This window comes from Gambusia affinis, linkage group LG23 (genome assembly GCF_019740435.1).
Source record: "Gambusia affinis linkage group LG23, SWU_Gaff_1.0, whole genome shotgun sequence".
Taxonomy (NCBI): domain Eukaryota; kingdom Metazoa; phylum Chordata; class Actinopteri; order Cyprinodontiformes; family Poeciliidae; genus Gambusia; species Gambusia affinis.
The window spans coordinates 19,240,728-19,254,913 of NC_057890.1; the positions used below are offsets into that span (position 1 = coordinate 19,240,728).

Genomic DNA, 14,186 nt, shown 5'->3' on the forward strand with positions numbered 1-14,186 from the left:
GGACTCAACATGTTTCCTCCGTCTGCTCAGAGATTCCCAGCATTACTCACACCAGAGCTCCAATGCAGACATGCTCTTCTCAGAAATAAAAGCCTCATTTTGATGCATAAAGTAACTGAGGTTGTTCTGTCTGAGTGAGGAGAACCTGAACAAAAAGGCTCCTGTTAGCATCACAGCTGAGCTGGAGAGTTCAGTTTAGAAAAGTGCAACATTACCAACTGATTTACAAATGAAGCTCAACATTCATGTATAGAAGGAGTTACTTCTGCTGTGATGTCACTTCCTGTCTATCAGAGCTACTCATGACTGCCCCCAAGTGGCCAGAAAATTGAAAGCCAGTTTTATCTAAACACCACAATGAATTTTCATGAGTGCAGATGGAGCGTCTGCATAACACAGCATGAGATCCTGATGTTACTATCAAATAATCTGAGCAGCATTAGAAAGTGAGGAAAAAATATTCCTTTCTAAACAGAAACTTTGATTCTGGAAAAGTTTTTAATAAAAATCTGTGACAGAAAAACGAGATCCAACGATGCAACAATCAGGCTGATGAAGGATTATGAAGGTCAAACTCCAGATCAGAAACATTTATAGTGAGAAAATAATATAAATATAACTATCCTAAAATAAAAAATGTTTAAAGAAAACTTCACTGATTTAAATAATAAAATATTTCAGCAAAAATCTGAAAAAGCACAAAATTTAATTCTTTGTAATAAAATGTTTAAAGTTTAACAGCAAAATCAAAATGACAATTATTAAGAGGAATTTTAGTGTAAAAGAAATAAAGCTGTATTTCTGCTCAACACAGTGAATTAGAATACTTTTAAATGTCATTAAAAATGAAAAATATAACGTCAATAAATAAAAAGTTCATAACAAAATATTTTAAATATAAATTAAATGTTAAAACCGTTTCAATCTAAAATTAGCAATAATTTTATTTCATGTCAATTTCATAATTATCTGTAACTCTCAAAATCTGAAAAAGGATCTGGAGATGATGGAACAACAGTTTGGTTGGTGAAAGTGCAAAGGTCAGAGGTCAAGGAAGGCCTGGCCGGGTTCAAACGGTTGGTTTGGATTTACAGCTTCCTCGTTTCCCTCGGGTCCATTTAACATCGCCTTCACTCACATCCAGAAAGAAAACAAGGAGCGCAATTTGCTCTGTGTGAGCATCACACACACACAGACACACAGACACACACACACACACACACACACACACACACACACACACACACACACACACACACACACACACACACACATACACACACACACAGACACACACAGACACACACACATACAGACACACACACAGACACACACACACACACACACACACACACACACACACACACACACACACCTCCTGCTCTAATATGGTTCATTCTCAGCGATCAAAACACATGAAAAGAGAGTTAACGCTGTCAACAAGGAGCGAGGGATGTGGAACCGGCCGTTTTCATTCTCAGTGTGTCAGGGTTGGGGTGTATTCCAGCGGGGGGGCAGATAGGGGTGGGGGGTGAGACTGAGGGGTGAGACTGAGGGGTGAGACTGAGGGGTGAGGAGGGGAGCCGTTCTCCATCCTCTGCTCTCCAGAGAATCCCATCATGAAAGCAGCACAAAGAGCTGAGAGCCGGGAGTCCAGGGACCTTTTCATCCCAGGATCAGAGCGCTACGCTGGGGCAACAGCGCCCCCCAGCCGGTCACCGCCGGTACTGCAGCTGCTCTTTCTCCCACTCTGACCTTTTTTTAAAAAAAAGGCAAAACAAAGAGCTCAGTTGTAGTATCCCCGTTTAATTCAGAGATGAGACAGACTGATGGTGGAGCTGGGTGAACCCAAACAGCAGCAGCGCTAATGGAAGCTCCAATCAGCTGAGAGGGAATCGAACCCGTAATGGCTGCAGCCTCCCAGCTCAGCTCACACACACAAATCAAAGCAATTACAATTTGTCCTTTCTCTTTTGTCCCTTTCACTGCACTCCTTTAATTCCCCTCATAATAAAAGGCACGGCGGTGTGTGTGCGTGTGTGTGAGAGACAGAGAGGAGTACACACAGGGATTTTCCAAATAACACACTTTCCCTCATTTAAATAAGCGCCAACACTGATTTTCTAACAAAATATGCTACTAGTGTAATAACAATGAAATAAGAGCCTGAGAAAACTCTGCGCCTGCAGCGAGTATTTAAAGTATCGTTTAGAAAGGGCTGATCTGTAATTCAGAGCGGATATGGTATCAGACGGCGGGCTTGTCATTCCCAAACCATAATCTGCACTACACTGAGGAACAGAGTCTGCTGGCAGCGCCACACAGCCAGGGAGAGGAGGAGGAGGAGGAGGAGGAGGAGGAGGAGGAGGAAGGCTTTCTGCTGCTATCTGCACAAATCTGGGAATATTTTCACTAAAATGGGAAAGAAAATCCCAGAGAACCAGCAGTCATTCCTTAGCAGAATAACCTCACACTGAAATGTTTCTAAAGATTTAAAGTTCAGATATTTTACCTACCATACTTATTTGTGCTAGCAGTAAGTCAGTCTATCATTTATTCACATTTATCTATTTAATAACATGTTTTTTCTCTGATTATTGACAAATAATTTAGTGATTCTGACCTGAAGCCACAAAAGTTTGGTTTGATTCAACTTCAGTAAACTGAAATGTTTCCAACATGAACAAACTGCTTTGTTTTTGCTCGGGTCCAATCAGAGTTCAGCATCCAGATCTGCTCTTCCTCCTGACGTCCTCTAGGAGGCGCCGATGGTCTGGAAACTTCCTCCCAGATTCACTGGCTCCACATAGAACGTTCCCAGATTATCGCTAGCATTAGCACAACCAGATGAGCATTTCTCCTCATTTTAGAACCAAAGCTCAGTCGCTAGTTAGCATTTGTAAGTTCAAGGCGGCCATGTTGGATTGTTTGGCCAGCCCTGGGGAGGAACCAGAGCTTTAAATCAAACTTTTAAGTTTTTCTGACTTGGATCTTGAGAATCTGAACTTTCCATGTGAAATGGATAAAACATCCTGAGGATCCGGAGCGCTAACATGCTAACTGTTGGAACCGCTAACATGCTAATTGTCGGAACCGCTAACATGCTAACTGTCGGAACCGCTAACATGCTAATTGTCAGAACCGCTAACATGCTAACTGTCAGAACCGCTAACATGCTAACTGTCAGAACCGCTAACATGCTAATTGTCAGAACCCCTAACATGCTAACTGTCAGAACCGCTAACTGAGGTTCTGTGGTTCTTTGAGCAGCTCAGAAACCCGAAGAGCACAGGCCTGTCTGGACACATTGGGTTTTGGTTAGGTGTGTGTTCTGGACAGGAAGGGGCAGGGCCAGCGGGCTCAGCAGGGGGGGACACACACACATACACACACACAGCTGGCGGAAAGTGGCCCTGACATGGCGTCCGACTCAGCCATCGATCATACAACCAGGAGCCGCGTAACCCAAGACAGGAATGGCAGAAAACACACACACACACACACACACACACTTCAGATGAGGAGGATGTCTGCATCAAGATCAGCCCAGCAGGAGCAACGAGGAGACCAAACTTGTCACAGATGTAATGATGTCATATTTTAAATATTTTGTAATAATGGATTAAGGATTTCCTTTGATAATATTTTTGAGCTGCTAAAATATTAATTCTCCTTTCTGCCTGCAGACTGAGCCTGGACCTGTGGAGACTCTGGAGGAGCTGCAGAGATTCCCTCCCAAAAGTCCGGTTGTCATGGAGATCAGTTCCTCCAGGATTTAGGATTATTTTTATTACTCTATTTGGCAATAAAAATCGAATTTAGAAATATTAATTTTTAATTTTGTGATATTTGTGCTTATGTATGACGGTAATTATGATTTTTTTCCTTGGTAAGACATACTGCCCCCTGCAGGTGGGAGTTACCATCAATTAAAGCCAATAATCTTCACAATTTTTGCAGAAAATTGCAACAAACTCATAATGAGCATGAAAACAAGTGAAATGACTCAATCAGTAAACTGATAGAAACTGGGCAGTTTAAGTTCTGCTGGGGTATTTAAACACTGCTGACGTTAAAGAAGCGAATGAGTCTGGAGCTGAGGGGGGGGGGGGGGGCAATGGGGGGGGGGAATCTGCGTGGCGACGGGAATCGATCGTTTCTCCCTCCTTCGGTCCAGTTATCTTATCGACTCTAAACGATCCTGACCTTGTCCAACATAAATAGTCTGAAAAGTCCAGAGAGCAGATAGAGCTTTGTGTTGGAGAGGAGGAAGAGGAGGAGGAGAAGGAGGAGGAGGAGGTCTGGATTCAGATATATTTGGCTCCCATTAGGGACAAAGGTGTTAGAAAATGGACGGATGAATATTTGGTTTGTTGTCATGGTTTCTTGGTTTCTGTAGAAACAAACTTCCAGATTGTTGACCTGAATTCTCTCTTTCCTTCTATTGCTTTAAACATTTCCCCTCCTTTCTTTTCTGTCCATATTAGAAATAAACCCAGAGCAATTTCTAGTAAAGTTTCATATAAATATCACAGTGAACGCTGCAACTCTCCACTTGTGAAGTAAATCTGTTGGACTCCACCTTCCTCTGCTTCAGAGGACAAATCTTTAGTTTGATGATGTAAAACATTTAAATCTGATGAAAAGGAGAAGCAGCAGAAATCTGGAGGGTGTAAATACTTTTTCAGAGCTCAGTGTGTAAAATCATTCTGTCAGGACTTCGCTTCATGTCCAGCAGCGTCTCGGTCGGCATGGAGACGGCGTCCCTCTGTTTCAGAGACAGGAAGGACAGACGGAGCTGAGGCTCAGCCTCCACTGTCACCTGCTCCTCCACAACCAGGTGAAGCTAAAACTGAGGAAATCCTCCAATGTCTGCAGAAACCACCGAGCCGCAGACACAGAATCGACTGCTTCCTTCCTCATCCGATAAGTCAGGAACCAGTTCCTCCATGAAACAGGAGGCCGAGAGGAAGAGCCGCTGCGATTGGCTCAAACTTCTCTCATTAAAGCAACTTTTCTACCTTTCCAGCCTGTTGTCATCTTTCCCTCACCAGAAACAACCCTGATGACAAATCTTCTAATCTCCGTGGCAACCATTCAGCTGCAAACATATGGATGGACCTAGCCCCGCCTTCCAGATGCAGCTCCTCCCCCTCTCTGCTCCTTCAGACTAGCCAGCAGCAATTAGCAAACAGCTGCTGAGCTCATTAGGAGCTGCTGCTCAGAGCAACGCTGGTAAAAACACTAAAGGGTTAATAAAGGAGCCGTTTTGATGACTTCCAGGGGGCGGAGCTCCAGAAAGAGCAGGAGCTTCTTAAAGAGACAGAGGCCTTAAATTAAAAAGTTATTAGAAAGGATCTGAAAGCTGCAGCTTCAGAGCCACTAAACCAAAATGTCTTTGATTATGAATGAAATAAAACATTTCCATAAGTTCTACTGTAAAAACTGTTTTTAAAAAGTAACTTTGCTGTCTGCCTTTCTTCATTTTACATATTCATACCAAAAGCTCATCTCACTCAAAAAATGTTTTCTTTTGTGAAAGAGAAACCATTTTGTTCTACTGTCTGATAACATAAACACATTTATTTTCATTTTGTTAGCTTTCATATTAAAACATTTCATGTCATACGTATTTAGAAAATTGCTTTCAGTGGCTCAATGTGAGTTTTATTTTGTAGCATCGGGGGCAGAAGTGATTGTTTGAATGGAAGAGGCTGAAACTGGGACGGCTGGATGTTCCAAACTGGTTTAGGAATAAAACAGATTTACCTTTAGCCTCTGGACAATCGCCTCCGACCTGATGGGTCCGGACGCCGACCTGCAAACATCAGGAAACAGGAGGCAGGTTAGAGGCGTATGCAAACATCTGACCACTCAGTTTACCTACATGCTTGAACTAGACCAAATGTTCAACCTTCCAGCTCAACATTTTTATTTTGTTTCTTTCATTCAGCCTCTTAGTTTTGATCAGATCTGAAAGACTGATGGAGGTTCTCACTTTCCAAGATTTTAAAATATTCTTTTTCATAAGCACTTTGGAAAAAACTGAGCATGTCCAAGTTTTAGAAGGTCAGGAAACACGGAGAGCAGCAGAAATCCTTCAGAAAGCTTCTCCTCCTCCAGCCTGTTGAAGATCAACTGAGATTCTTCGGCCAAACAAACCGAACCGTTCAGCTTCGTCTCAGTGGAGGATCTTCCTGAACATGGAGGTCACACAGACCTTCAGGAAATGACTTTTCTTCCTGTAGCTAAACTTCAGGCTCATGGTTTCTGAACTATTTTTGTTTTTGTAGCATCTGGTGTGAATTTTATGAACTATTAGAAACATATTTACACCAGAACATCTTCTCCCCGCTGTGACGACAAGCTGCTCCTCTTTCTGGTTTTATTTCTGAACCCAAGAAAATTCCCAGATCTCCAAGCTGATCCATTCCTGCTGCCGTCCCCCCTCCCCCACATGCTGCTGCAGCAGAACTGCTGGCCGGTGCGGAGGCTGCTGCTGCTCCGACTGCATTTATCACCGTCTGGCATCGCTGTAATTTCAGTGTTCAGATGCAATCGCTCCCGACTCCCCTCAGGAGTAAACAATAACAAGCTCAAACACAAAAGACAAACAAGGTCTGCAGGACACACACAGGGACACACACACACGCACACACACACACACAGCAACAATAATAAACAGCCACTGTCTGCTTTCTGCACTGAAACATTTCATTTCTGTCTTCATCAACATGGGAAACCTGATCTGAGCTAAACTTCAACAATAGCATCATTTTAGTTTAATTTTTATTTCATAACTTCTGTAAACGTTTCTTAACCTTCTATTAGTTGTCAGACACTGCCACCTGGTGGAATCTATGAAAACAGCAACAGGGATCCTCCTGCCTTTAAATCACTCTTAATGATGTGTAAAAACTTTTTATTCCCTCATTAATTAATGTTTAAACGCGTCACAAAGCAGCTTGACATTAATTCAGCAATCTGGAGGTTTTTTTCCCAAATTCAGCCAAAACAGAGGAAACATCTCAAACTTTCACTGATTTTCTGTTGGACCAAAAGACTTCCATGCAGGGGTGCAACTACATATTTTTGAGGTGGATGCAAACATCTCACCCCCCCCCCCCTTCCCCCTCCCAGGACATAAACTTGTACCAGTGAGCCAAAGAGCCTCTTCTGTTAGCCTGTCTAGAACCTCTTATGAGCTGCAGGTCTGAGGCTTTTTGTTAGCATGTTTTCTATTATTCTTATAGCGTGATAGGAAGCCTGATCCAAACTGGCAACCCACATTAATAAAATGGTGAAATAATATTGACCACAAAATACTATTTATAAAAGATATCAATATTTTTCCTACACAATCCTAACAAATGTTTTTAATGTTCTCTTCACAATATTTATTTATTTACTATTAATCTATTTGTATAATTTGTTCTTTTAAATTGCCATCTATATTAGTTTTTGGTCTCAGGAAATGACTGAGGGATGAAGAGACTGATGTCTGGTTCTTTAGGTTCTTTAGGTTCTGCGGTTCCTCTCCTGATCCATTCTGTCTGATATCAAACCCACTGGTTGCCACTGAATGTCACCAACACATTTATTTTAATGCCCCTATTAAACTTCACTCTGATTGTTTAGCCCGTCTCTTCCCACTACCGTCTGTATTTCTGCCAGAGGTTTTATTTCTAAGGACAGTGTTTTATCGGGTGGACATTTTAAAAATACACTGGTTGATAGCAGCTCACTGCGGCTGCGTAGTGTCCGTCTCTAGGTTACTATGACAACAGCGTCAGTTCCTGGGGTCCTATTTAGGTCCCGCAACGACAATTTAGCTGACCCTAATATTTCCGTGTTTTGTTTTGGTCATTATTATTACATTATTGTTGAGATGTGTGATCGGTGAGTCTATCAGACATTTATAGCAATACGGAATAAATCGCGTCCCGTATTGAACAACAACCAGCTGTCATTTTAGGCTAGCTTAAGCTAAGCTAACCTGAATATTTACAACTCTCTTGTTGATACACTGACTTTACTTACATTCCGTCTTTCAACCACGTTGAAAAGCTTTTCTTCGTCTCTCCAACATCTTTATCCTTTCCCCTCTTCCGTTTTGTGCCCCGTAGTTTTTTCTGCGCCCCATCTTTAGCTCCCTGTTGTCGAGGCATTAGTAAAAATTTAAAAGAAACAAAACGCGCCTCAGCTCGTTCTCGAAGGGCCGCTGCCCAAGTTACCTGTATGGGAGGGGAGGGGCGCCTAATCAGTGCTGATCCTCTGTTATTGATCATTTCATGCACAAACAGCTGTTAAGTACTTAAAATGCTGACTAGGAAAAAAAATTCCCACATCGTTTTAGCGCCCCCTCTAGTGCAGCGCCCCTATGCGTTGCATACGCTGCATGCTCACTTTTTGTGCCACTGCTTCCATGAATCCTTTATATAAAAGGTGTAAAGGTGGTGAAATATCATTTTTACCTTTTAAAACAGAAACTAAGCCTTTTGGAGTTGAAATAAAGAGTGTAAATTAAACAAGGATTAAAATTAAAATTAAATGATTTCTGAATATTTGATGTTTTCAGTTTTCCAGCAGTTTGAGTCTGAAGTTTAGTTTGTGTTAGTTTAGTTTATTGATGCTCACCCAGGCTAAGGATCCTCCTGATCATCTGATTGATTCCAGCAGCGCTGAGTTTAACGAGCTGCAGAACCGCAGAGAAACGAGGAAGACCCGGACCAGAACTACAGGTCCAGTTCATAGACATAAAATGCTAGAACTCATCTGTGGTTCTGGTCCAATTCAGAGTAAAAAGGACCAACTTTAAATCAGTTTATTCCTGAATGATTTCTATAGAATGAGTCAGATTGTTTGGATCCATAGCAGACGCAGCAGATTTCCAGGTTTTACAGAACCGTGAAGGAACCAGGCTCGGTTCCTTCATGGTTCTGGGTTTTATATTTCTTACTTCTGTAACCATAACAAGACATTTTTACAAGTGCTAGGAACTGATTAGCATCTTGAATAACACCAGGACGGATGTTATTCAACACACCCGTCTTTTGCTGCTCCTCAGGTTAAAAGAGGAGCAGCAAAAGCAAAGGAGGTGGATTAGCAGAGCTGCTAACAGCTGAGGGAGATTTACTGTAGAAAATCAGCTCTGCTGCCTGGTAGGCAGCTCTCCAGTCAGAGGCTTGTTTGGATTTGCTGCATGCCTGACTGCTACTGGAGATCCGTCTGGCCCGCAGCATCACTACCAGAGTCTGTGTGGAGAAACTTGGATGATCAGTTATGACGTTTAAAATCTCTTTGGGATTAAGCGTTTCTGATTTAATGTGGACCAAACGTTGACTGACAGATTGTCATTTTCTTATTTTATCTGATTAACGTCATTCAGAGACGGGAAACAGATCCAGGTTCTGGTTAGAGCTTTATTTCCTCCACATATTTTACAAACAGAAGCAGAAATTTTCATTAGACTCAAACAAACATCAAGTCTGCAGTGATGGAACAGAATCCATGGCCCGGCCCAGTCCGGTCCGGAACAGAAACCACGGTCCGGTCCAGTTTATCTGCAGACAGAACAGAGCCATCAGAACCAACCAGAATCTGAGCAGAAGCTACTTCCTACTGCTGCAGCTAGCTGCTAATGCTAGCCTAGCACCACACGGCTACGCCATGTTACCTCCTGTTAGTCCCTGACAGCAGTAGGAGGAGCAGAGAACAGTTAGAGATGCAGGAGGAAGTGATGGAGAGGGGCAGGAAGTGATGAAGAGTTACCGGGAAGTGAGGAAGAGTTAACAGGAAGTGAGGAAGAGCAGACTTACAGGGCTGCAGCTCCAGAGATGATCTCGATGAGCTCCTTGGTGATGACGGCCTGCCGGGTCCGGTTGAAGGTCAATGTCAACTTATCGATTATCTCAGCTGGAGCAAAACACAAAACATGGAGTCAGAGTGGATGATGGACCGGATTGGACCGGACCGGCCCAGAAAACATCCCAATCCATCAGCGATGATGGAGGACAGACATGTTGTCTGTTTTCCAGCCACAGCCTTCAGCCCAGAAGCCGTTTCCATGGCAACATCTCCTTAAATCCATCCAGGCTTTGTTGAAGTTGCAGCATCACCTGGCCCACACAGAAGCCAGACTTTTATTTTGAAGGACCAACATAATCTCTGTGTTGTAAACCAGGAGTGTGCAGCCTGTGGTTCGGGCCAGAACTAACATGAAAACTTCCAGTTTAGTTTCCACAACAGAATGATACTAAAAGTACAAATCATTTTTATTTACATTTTTCTTGCTCTCAGGCTGGAAAATGTGTGCAAATATCAATTAATTATGAGAAAAAAGTCAAATATTTAAACCTAAAAATAATAACTTTATAAAACAACACATTTCCTGTATTAAAAATAATAAGAACGTTTTCAGATGTGATGTTGGTAGAAACGGCTCTTTGGATTGTAAATGTTAGACTTTGGGTCAGAACCATTAGTAACTGGAGAGAAAGCCACTGGGATTCAAACCCTCAACCTTCCTGCTACAAGGCAAGGAGGAAGACGATTACATCATTTAATTTGAAATTACTTTAGAAATTATCTAGTCTAGGTTTTATTTTGAAAGGTCGTAATAATCCTGTTAAAGATTTTTTTACTTGCTTCATCTAGGACATATTTATGCTTTTATTTTGTAGTATATCTAACCTTTCTAATCAAAGCCCTTATCAGTTTGGTTCAGCAGTGTGCACAGTTTCCTAACGTCCTAGTTCAATCATTCCAGAGGTGTGGCCTTACAGGCGTTCTTGCTGGCGTTGTCCATGGCCGTCATCCTGGCGCTCTGCTCGCTGGTGGACGATTCCTTCAGCGCCAGATACAGAACGTTCACCAGAGTAAACTCCTGGTAGTTCCTCAGAACGTCGGCGTCGATGTCGTCATAGATCCCCAGGTTCTCTATCAGACCAGACATCAGAACCCATCAGAACCCAACAGAACCCAACCAGCACCGGGACCAGTCGGCAGAACGCGGGCCGGTACCTGAGGAAGCCACCGTGTCGATGGAGAACACGGGTTTCTGGTCCGTCTTGTAGGAGATAACGGACCTGCAGGAGCAGAACAGGTTCTGGTTGAAAACATTGATCAGTTATTGAAATAATCAGCAAATCATTTAGGAACAGAATAAACGCTAACTGGAGCAAACGGCCAAAATATTCAGATCAAAATTAAGAGAAAAAAGTACAAATGAAGAAATACGTAAATTGTATCCAAGATGAACAAAACAAGCAAAAAAAATTCTTTTTCTGTAAATGTTTCAACAAAAACTCATCAGGTGGTCGTTTAGCTTCAGCAGGTTGAGATTTACTGAAGGAGGCAGTAAAATGTTTCTCATTTAAAAATAGAAATTAACATTTAAACAATTATCTCTTAATGTGTTTCTAATATCATATAAAAAAGAATTAATTAAAAAATAAGCAATGAAAGTTTGTCCTCTCACAGACAAACTGTAATATTTTAAGAAAACTGGAAAACATTTTAAAGAATAAAAACACAACAATCAAAGCCAAAATAAAAACGGACTATGAAACGTCTCTAAAGAAAAACGCCTTTCAAAAATATTAACCACAAGAACAGGAGTTTCTGATCTCATTTTAATGCCTCATGATTTGATGGTTTAATTCAGGGCTAGCAGCAGTTCTGGGCCGGGTCGGTACCTGAATCTGTTGAAGACGATGGATCCCTGGTCGAACTCGTACCCAGAGTTCAGCAGCTCGGCCGCGATCACAGAGGCGTCGCTGAAGTTGGGCGGCTTACGGCCGACCTCCTTACAGTTCAGCAGGATGTGCTTCCCATGAGTTCTGACGAAGAGAAGGTCGGGCAGAGGTCAGGCAGAGGTCCATCAGAACCGCCAGGCCCGGTTCTGCAGCAGCTCTCACCTGTACAGCAGGCCCCTCAGCTTGTCTCCCACGTTGATCACCATCACCTCCTTGCCGGCGCCGGTCAGGTTGGCGATCTCGCTCTTGATGATCTTGGCCACGCCGGAGTGGATGGCGCCGCAGAGACCGCGGTCAGAGGTCACGCCTACAATCAGGTGCTTGGAGGCCTTGTCCTCGGGGGCTTTGATATCGGCCTTCTCATACAGAGCTGCAGGAGGAGAGGAAGAAACACTATGAGTCTGAGGCAGAGTCCGTTTGGACCGGAACCGGGTTGAGATGGCGTACCGAGAGCGCCGGTGCCGTATACCCGGGCCGGCTTCAGCTGCCGCTCAGCACGAGCGTACTTGGCGGCGGCCACCATCTTCATGGACTTGGTGATTTTCTGGATGTTCTTGATGGACTTCAACCGCATGGTGACTAAAGAAAACAGTCAGATCCGTCACCATGACGACAACAACAGTTTGATGTGATAAATAACTACATCTGCAGTTTAAAATCAATTTATATTATTTTTTAATTAGCATAAAAAATTTAAATTAAACTAAACATTTGGAGGCATCAGTCCAACTCCAGCAGAAACTAACCAAAAACTGACATTTATGATTTTCTATTTTTTTTGGCTCTAGTGGCCTTTATGTTACAGTGAATTGACAGGAAAAAGGGTAATGAGGGAAGGGGGAAGACAAGCGGCAAAGGTTGGAATCAAACCTGCGACAGCCGCGTCGAGGACTAAGGCCTCTATATGTGGGTTGTGCTTGACCCCTGCACCACCACAGCACGCCCTGACATTTATGAATTTTAACATAAAACCTGAATATTCAGCAGGCTCTAATCCAAAAATGACAAACAACTAACCTGAGGTGGCTAGCTATGTTAGCATAGAGATGAAAGTTAACTTTATAAACAAACTGATGGATGCAGCTAGTGGGACGCAGAGGAAAGGAATCTAGAATAGCAACAATTTGTTGGCAAAGTGTCTACAAAATGGTTTGAAAAGTATTTATTTTACTGGCTATAACTACAGGTTAGATGGCTTCAGCCACTTCCAGTTCAAATTTCAGCAAAACAGAAAAAAAAGAAAAACTAAATTATGCATAACTAAAAGAATACCAATTTTCCCCTTTTTAATCATCTCTCAAAATAAAAATAAAAAAATCAATCCACAATAGTCATGATATAAAATTTAATAATTTCAATGTACAAATAAAAAGAATACCATTTGCAAATGAATTACAGGCTGAGATAAACGTTAGTTTTACTTAATTATGCAGGGCCCACACCAGGATCTATTGAAACGCCGGATTTCAATAAATCTATAATGAAAAAGATCAAACTCCGATATGAAACTTCACCAAAATAGATCAACATAGTGCAACTTTGGCCTCCACCAGGTAAAACATTGCAGAAAACATTTATAGAAAGTGTTCCTGGGACAGCTGTGTAGCTGTTCAACCACACTCTAAGGTGTCTGATTAAATTAATTATACTCAGATTTATCAGATTTTTGTATTTTAAAAACATTTCCTCGCAGTTTAAGGGGATTACTTACTGTCCTTCAGGGTAGCCATGTTCCTGACCTGCCCACTGTGGAAACAAACACCGTCAGCAGTTATTTTTTTAGCAAGTACAACATAATAATAAGCTCATTATGACGTTAACACGAAGTAAAAGTGGCTGTTTAAGTTATAACGTTCAGGGCGACTGCGTTAGCATTAGCCTCAGTTCCATTCATTAGCTGAGGCCTACGGGTTAGCACGTCCTTCCGCTCAATAACTCCCCGTTTCACGGTCCTTGCAACCCGGACTGACTTCTGTTTCACGTCTGCTTGAACGCCACTCATAGAGCAGGAAAAAATAAAGTAATTGGTGGACTTAAAAGGCTCACCATTGTGGGGAGAACACCAAAGCGCTGGTCCTGGAGAACATCCTTACCGCTATGAAGGTCAGACAGGCAGGACTGCGCATGCGCAAAGTCGAGTCAAAATGAACTAACGCTGCCTTCAGAGGCAGATGAAAATGTTGGTAAAATTAATTTTAACACTGTGGCGCTGGTGAGTGAAATACTCTTTTTAAATGAAGTTAAATATTTACTCAATTTCTATCAAAAAATGAGTTTTTGAAATCTGGCATGAGGAAGTGGAAGAAAAATAACGGTTATTATTTATTTTTATTTTATTATTTTTTGTTACCATTATTCATATTACGCCACACATGGTCAACAAAGTGACTTTTTCATTCAGTAAATTTGATTCAAAAATACTTGAGGTGT

General features: G+C 42.2%; 1 protein-coding gene and 1 long non-coding RNA gene across 3 annotated transcripts in view; both read right to left on the reverse strand.

The window, feature by feature from the left end:
- The window catches only part of LOC122826787, a 44,426-nt gene extending 35,635 nt beyond the window's left edge, over positions 1-8,791 (reverse strand). Inside the window, exons 1-2 of the long non-coding RNA XR_006369870.1 lie at positions 8,638-8,791; positions 5,770-5,818 (exon numbers count right to left, since the gene is read on the reverse strand). This is a non-coding gene — a long non-coding RNA (uncharacterized LOC122826787). The remainder of the gene's footprint in view (positions 1-5,769; positions 5,819-8,637) is intronic.
- Positions 8,792-9,404: 613 nt separating this feature from the next.
- Positions 9,405-13,921, reverse strand: atp5f1c (ATP synthase F1 subunit gamma). 2 transcript variants are annotated; one of them, XM_044108943.1, is made up of 9 exons: positions 13,803-13,920; positions 13,468-13,502; positions 12,204-12,335; positions 11,919-12,126; positions 11,697-11,840; positions 11,023-11,087; positions 10,783-10,938; positions 9,819-9,915; positions 9,405-9,563 (listed from the first exon to the last, which is right to left on the reverse strand). In XM_044108943.1, exons 1-9 carry the CDS (start codon positions 13,880-13,882, stop codon positions 9,560-9,562), a joined length of 921 nt encoding a protein of 306 aa, XP_043964878.1. In that variant the 5' UTR covers positions 13,883-13,920; the 3' UTR covers positions 9,405-9,559. The 2 variants fall into 2 exon arrangements, with proteins under 2 accessions (XP_043964878.1, XP_043964879.1); XM_044108944.1 differs by lacking the exon at positions 9,405-9,563 and having other exon boundaries at positions 9,815-9,915; positions 13,803-13,921.
- Between the last annotated feature and the right edge of the window lie 265 nt (positions 13,922-14,186).

Coding starts and splice junctions, on each gene's coding strand:
- atp5f1c (XM_044108943.1), bottom strand. CDS start 13,882: ATGCGCAGTCCTGCCTGTCTGACCTTCATAGCGGTAAGGATGTTCTCC. Junction 12,127..12,203: donor ATACGGCACCGGCGCTCTCG/GTACGCCATCTC, acceptor CTCCTCCTGCAG/CTCTGTATGAGAAGGCCGAT. Junction 9,916..10,782: donor CAACGCCAGCAAGAACGCCT/GTAAGGCCACAC, acceptor GTTTTGCTCCAG/CTGAGATAATCGATAAGTTG.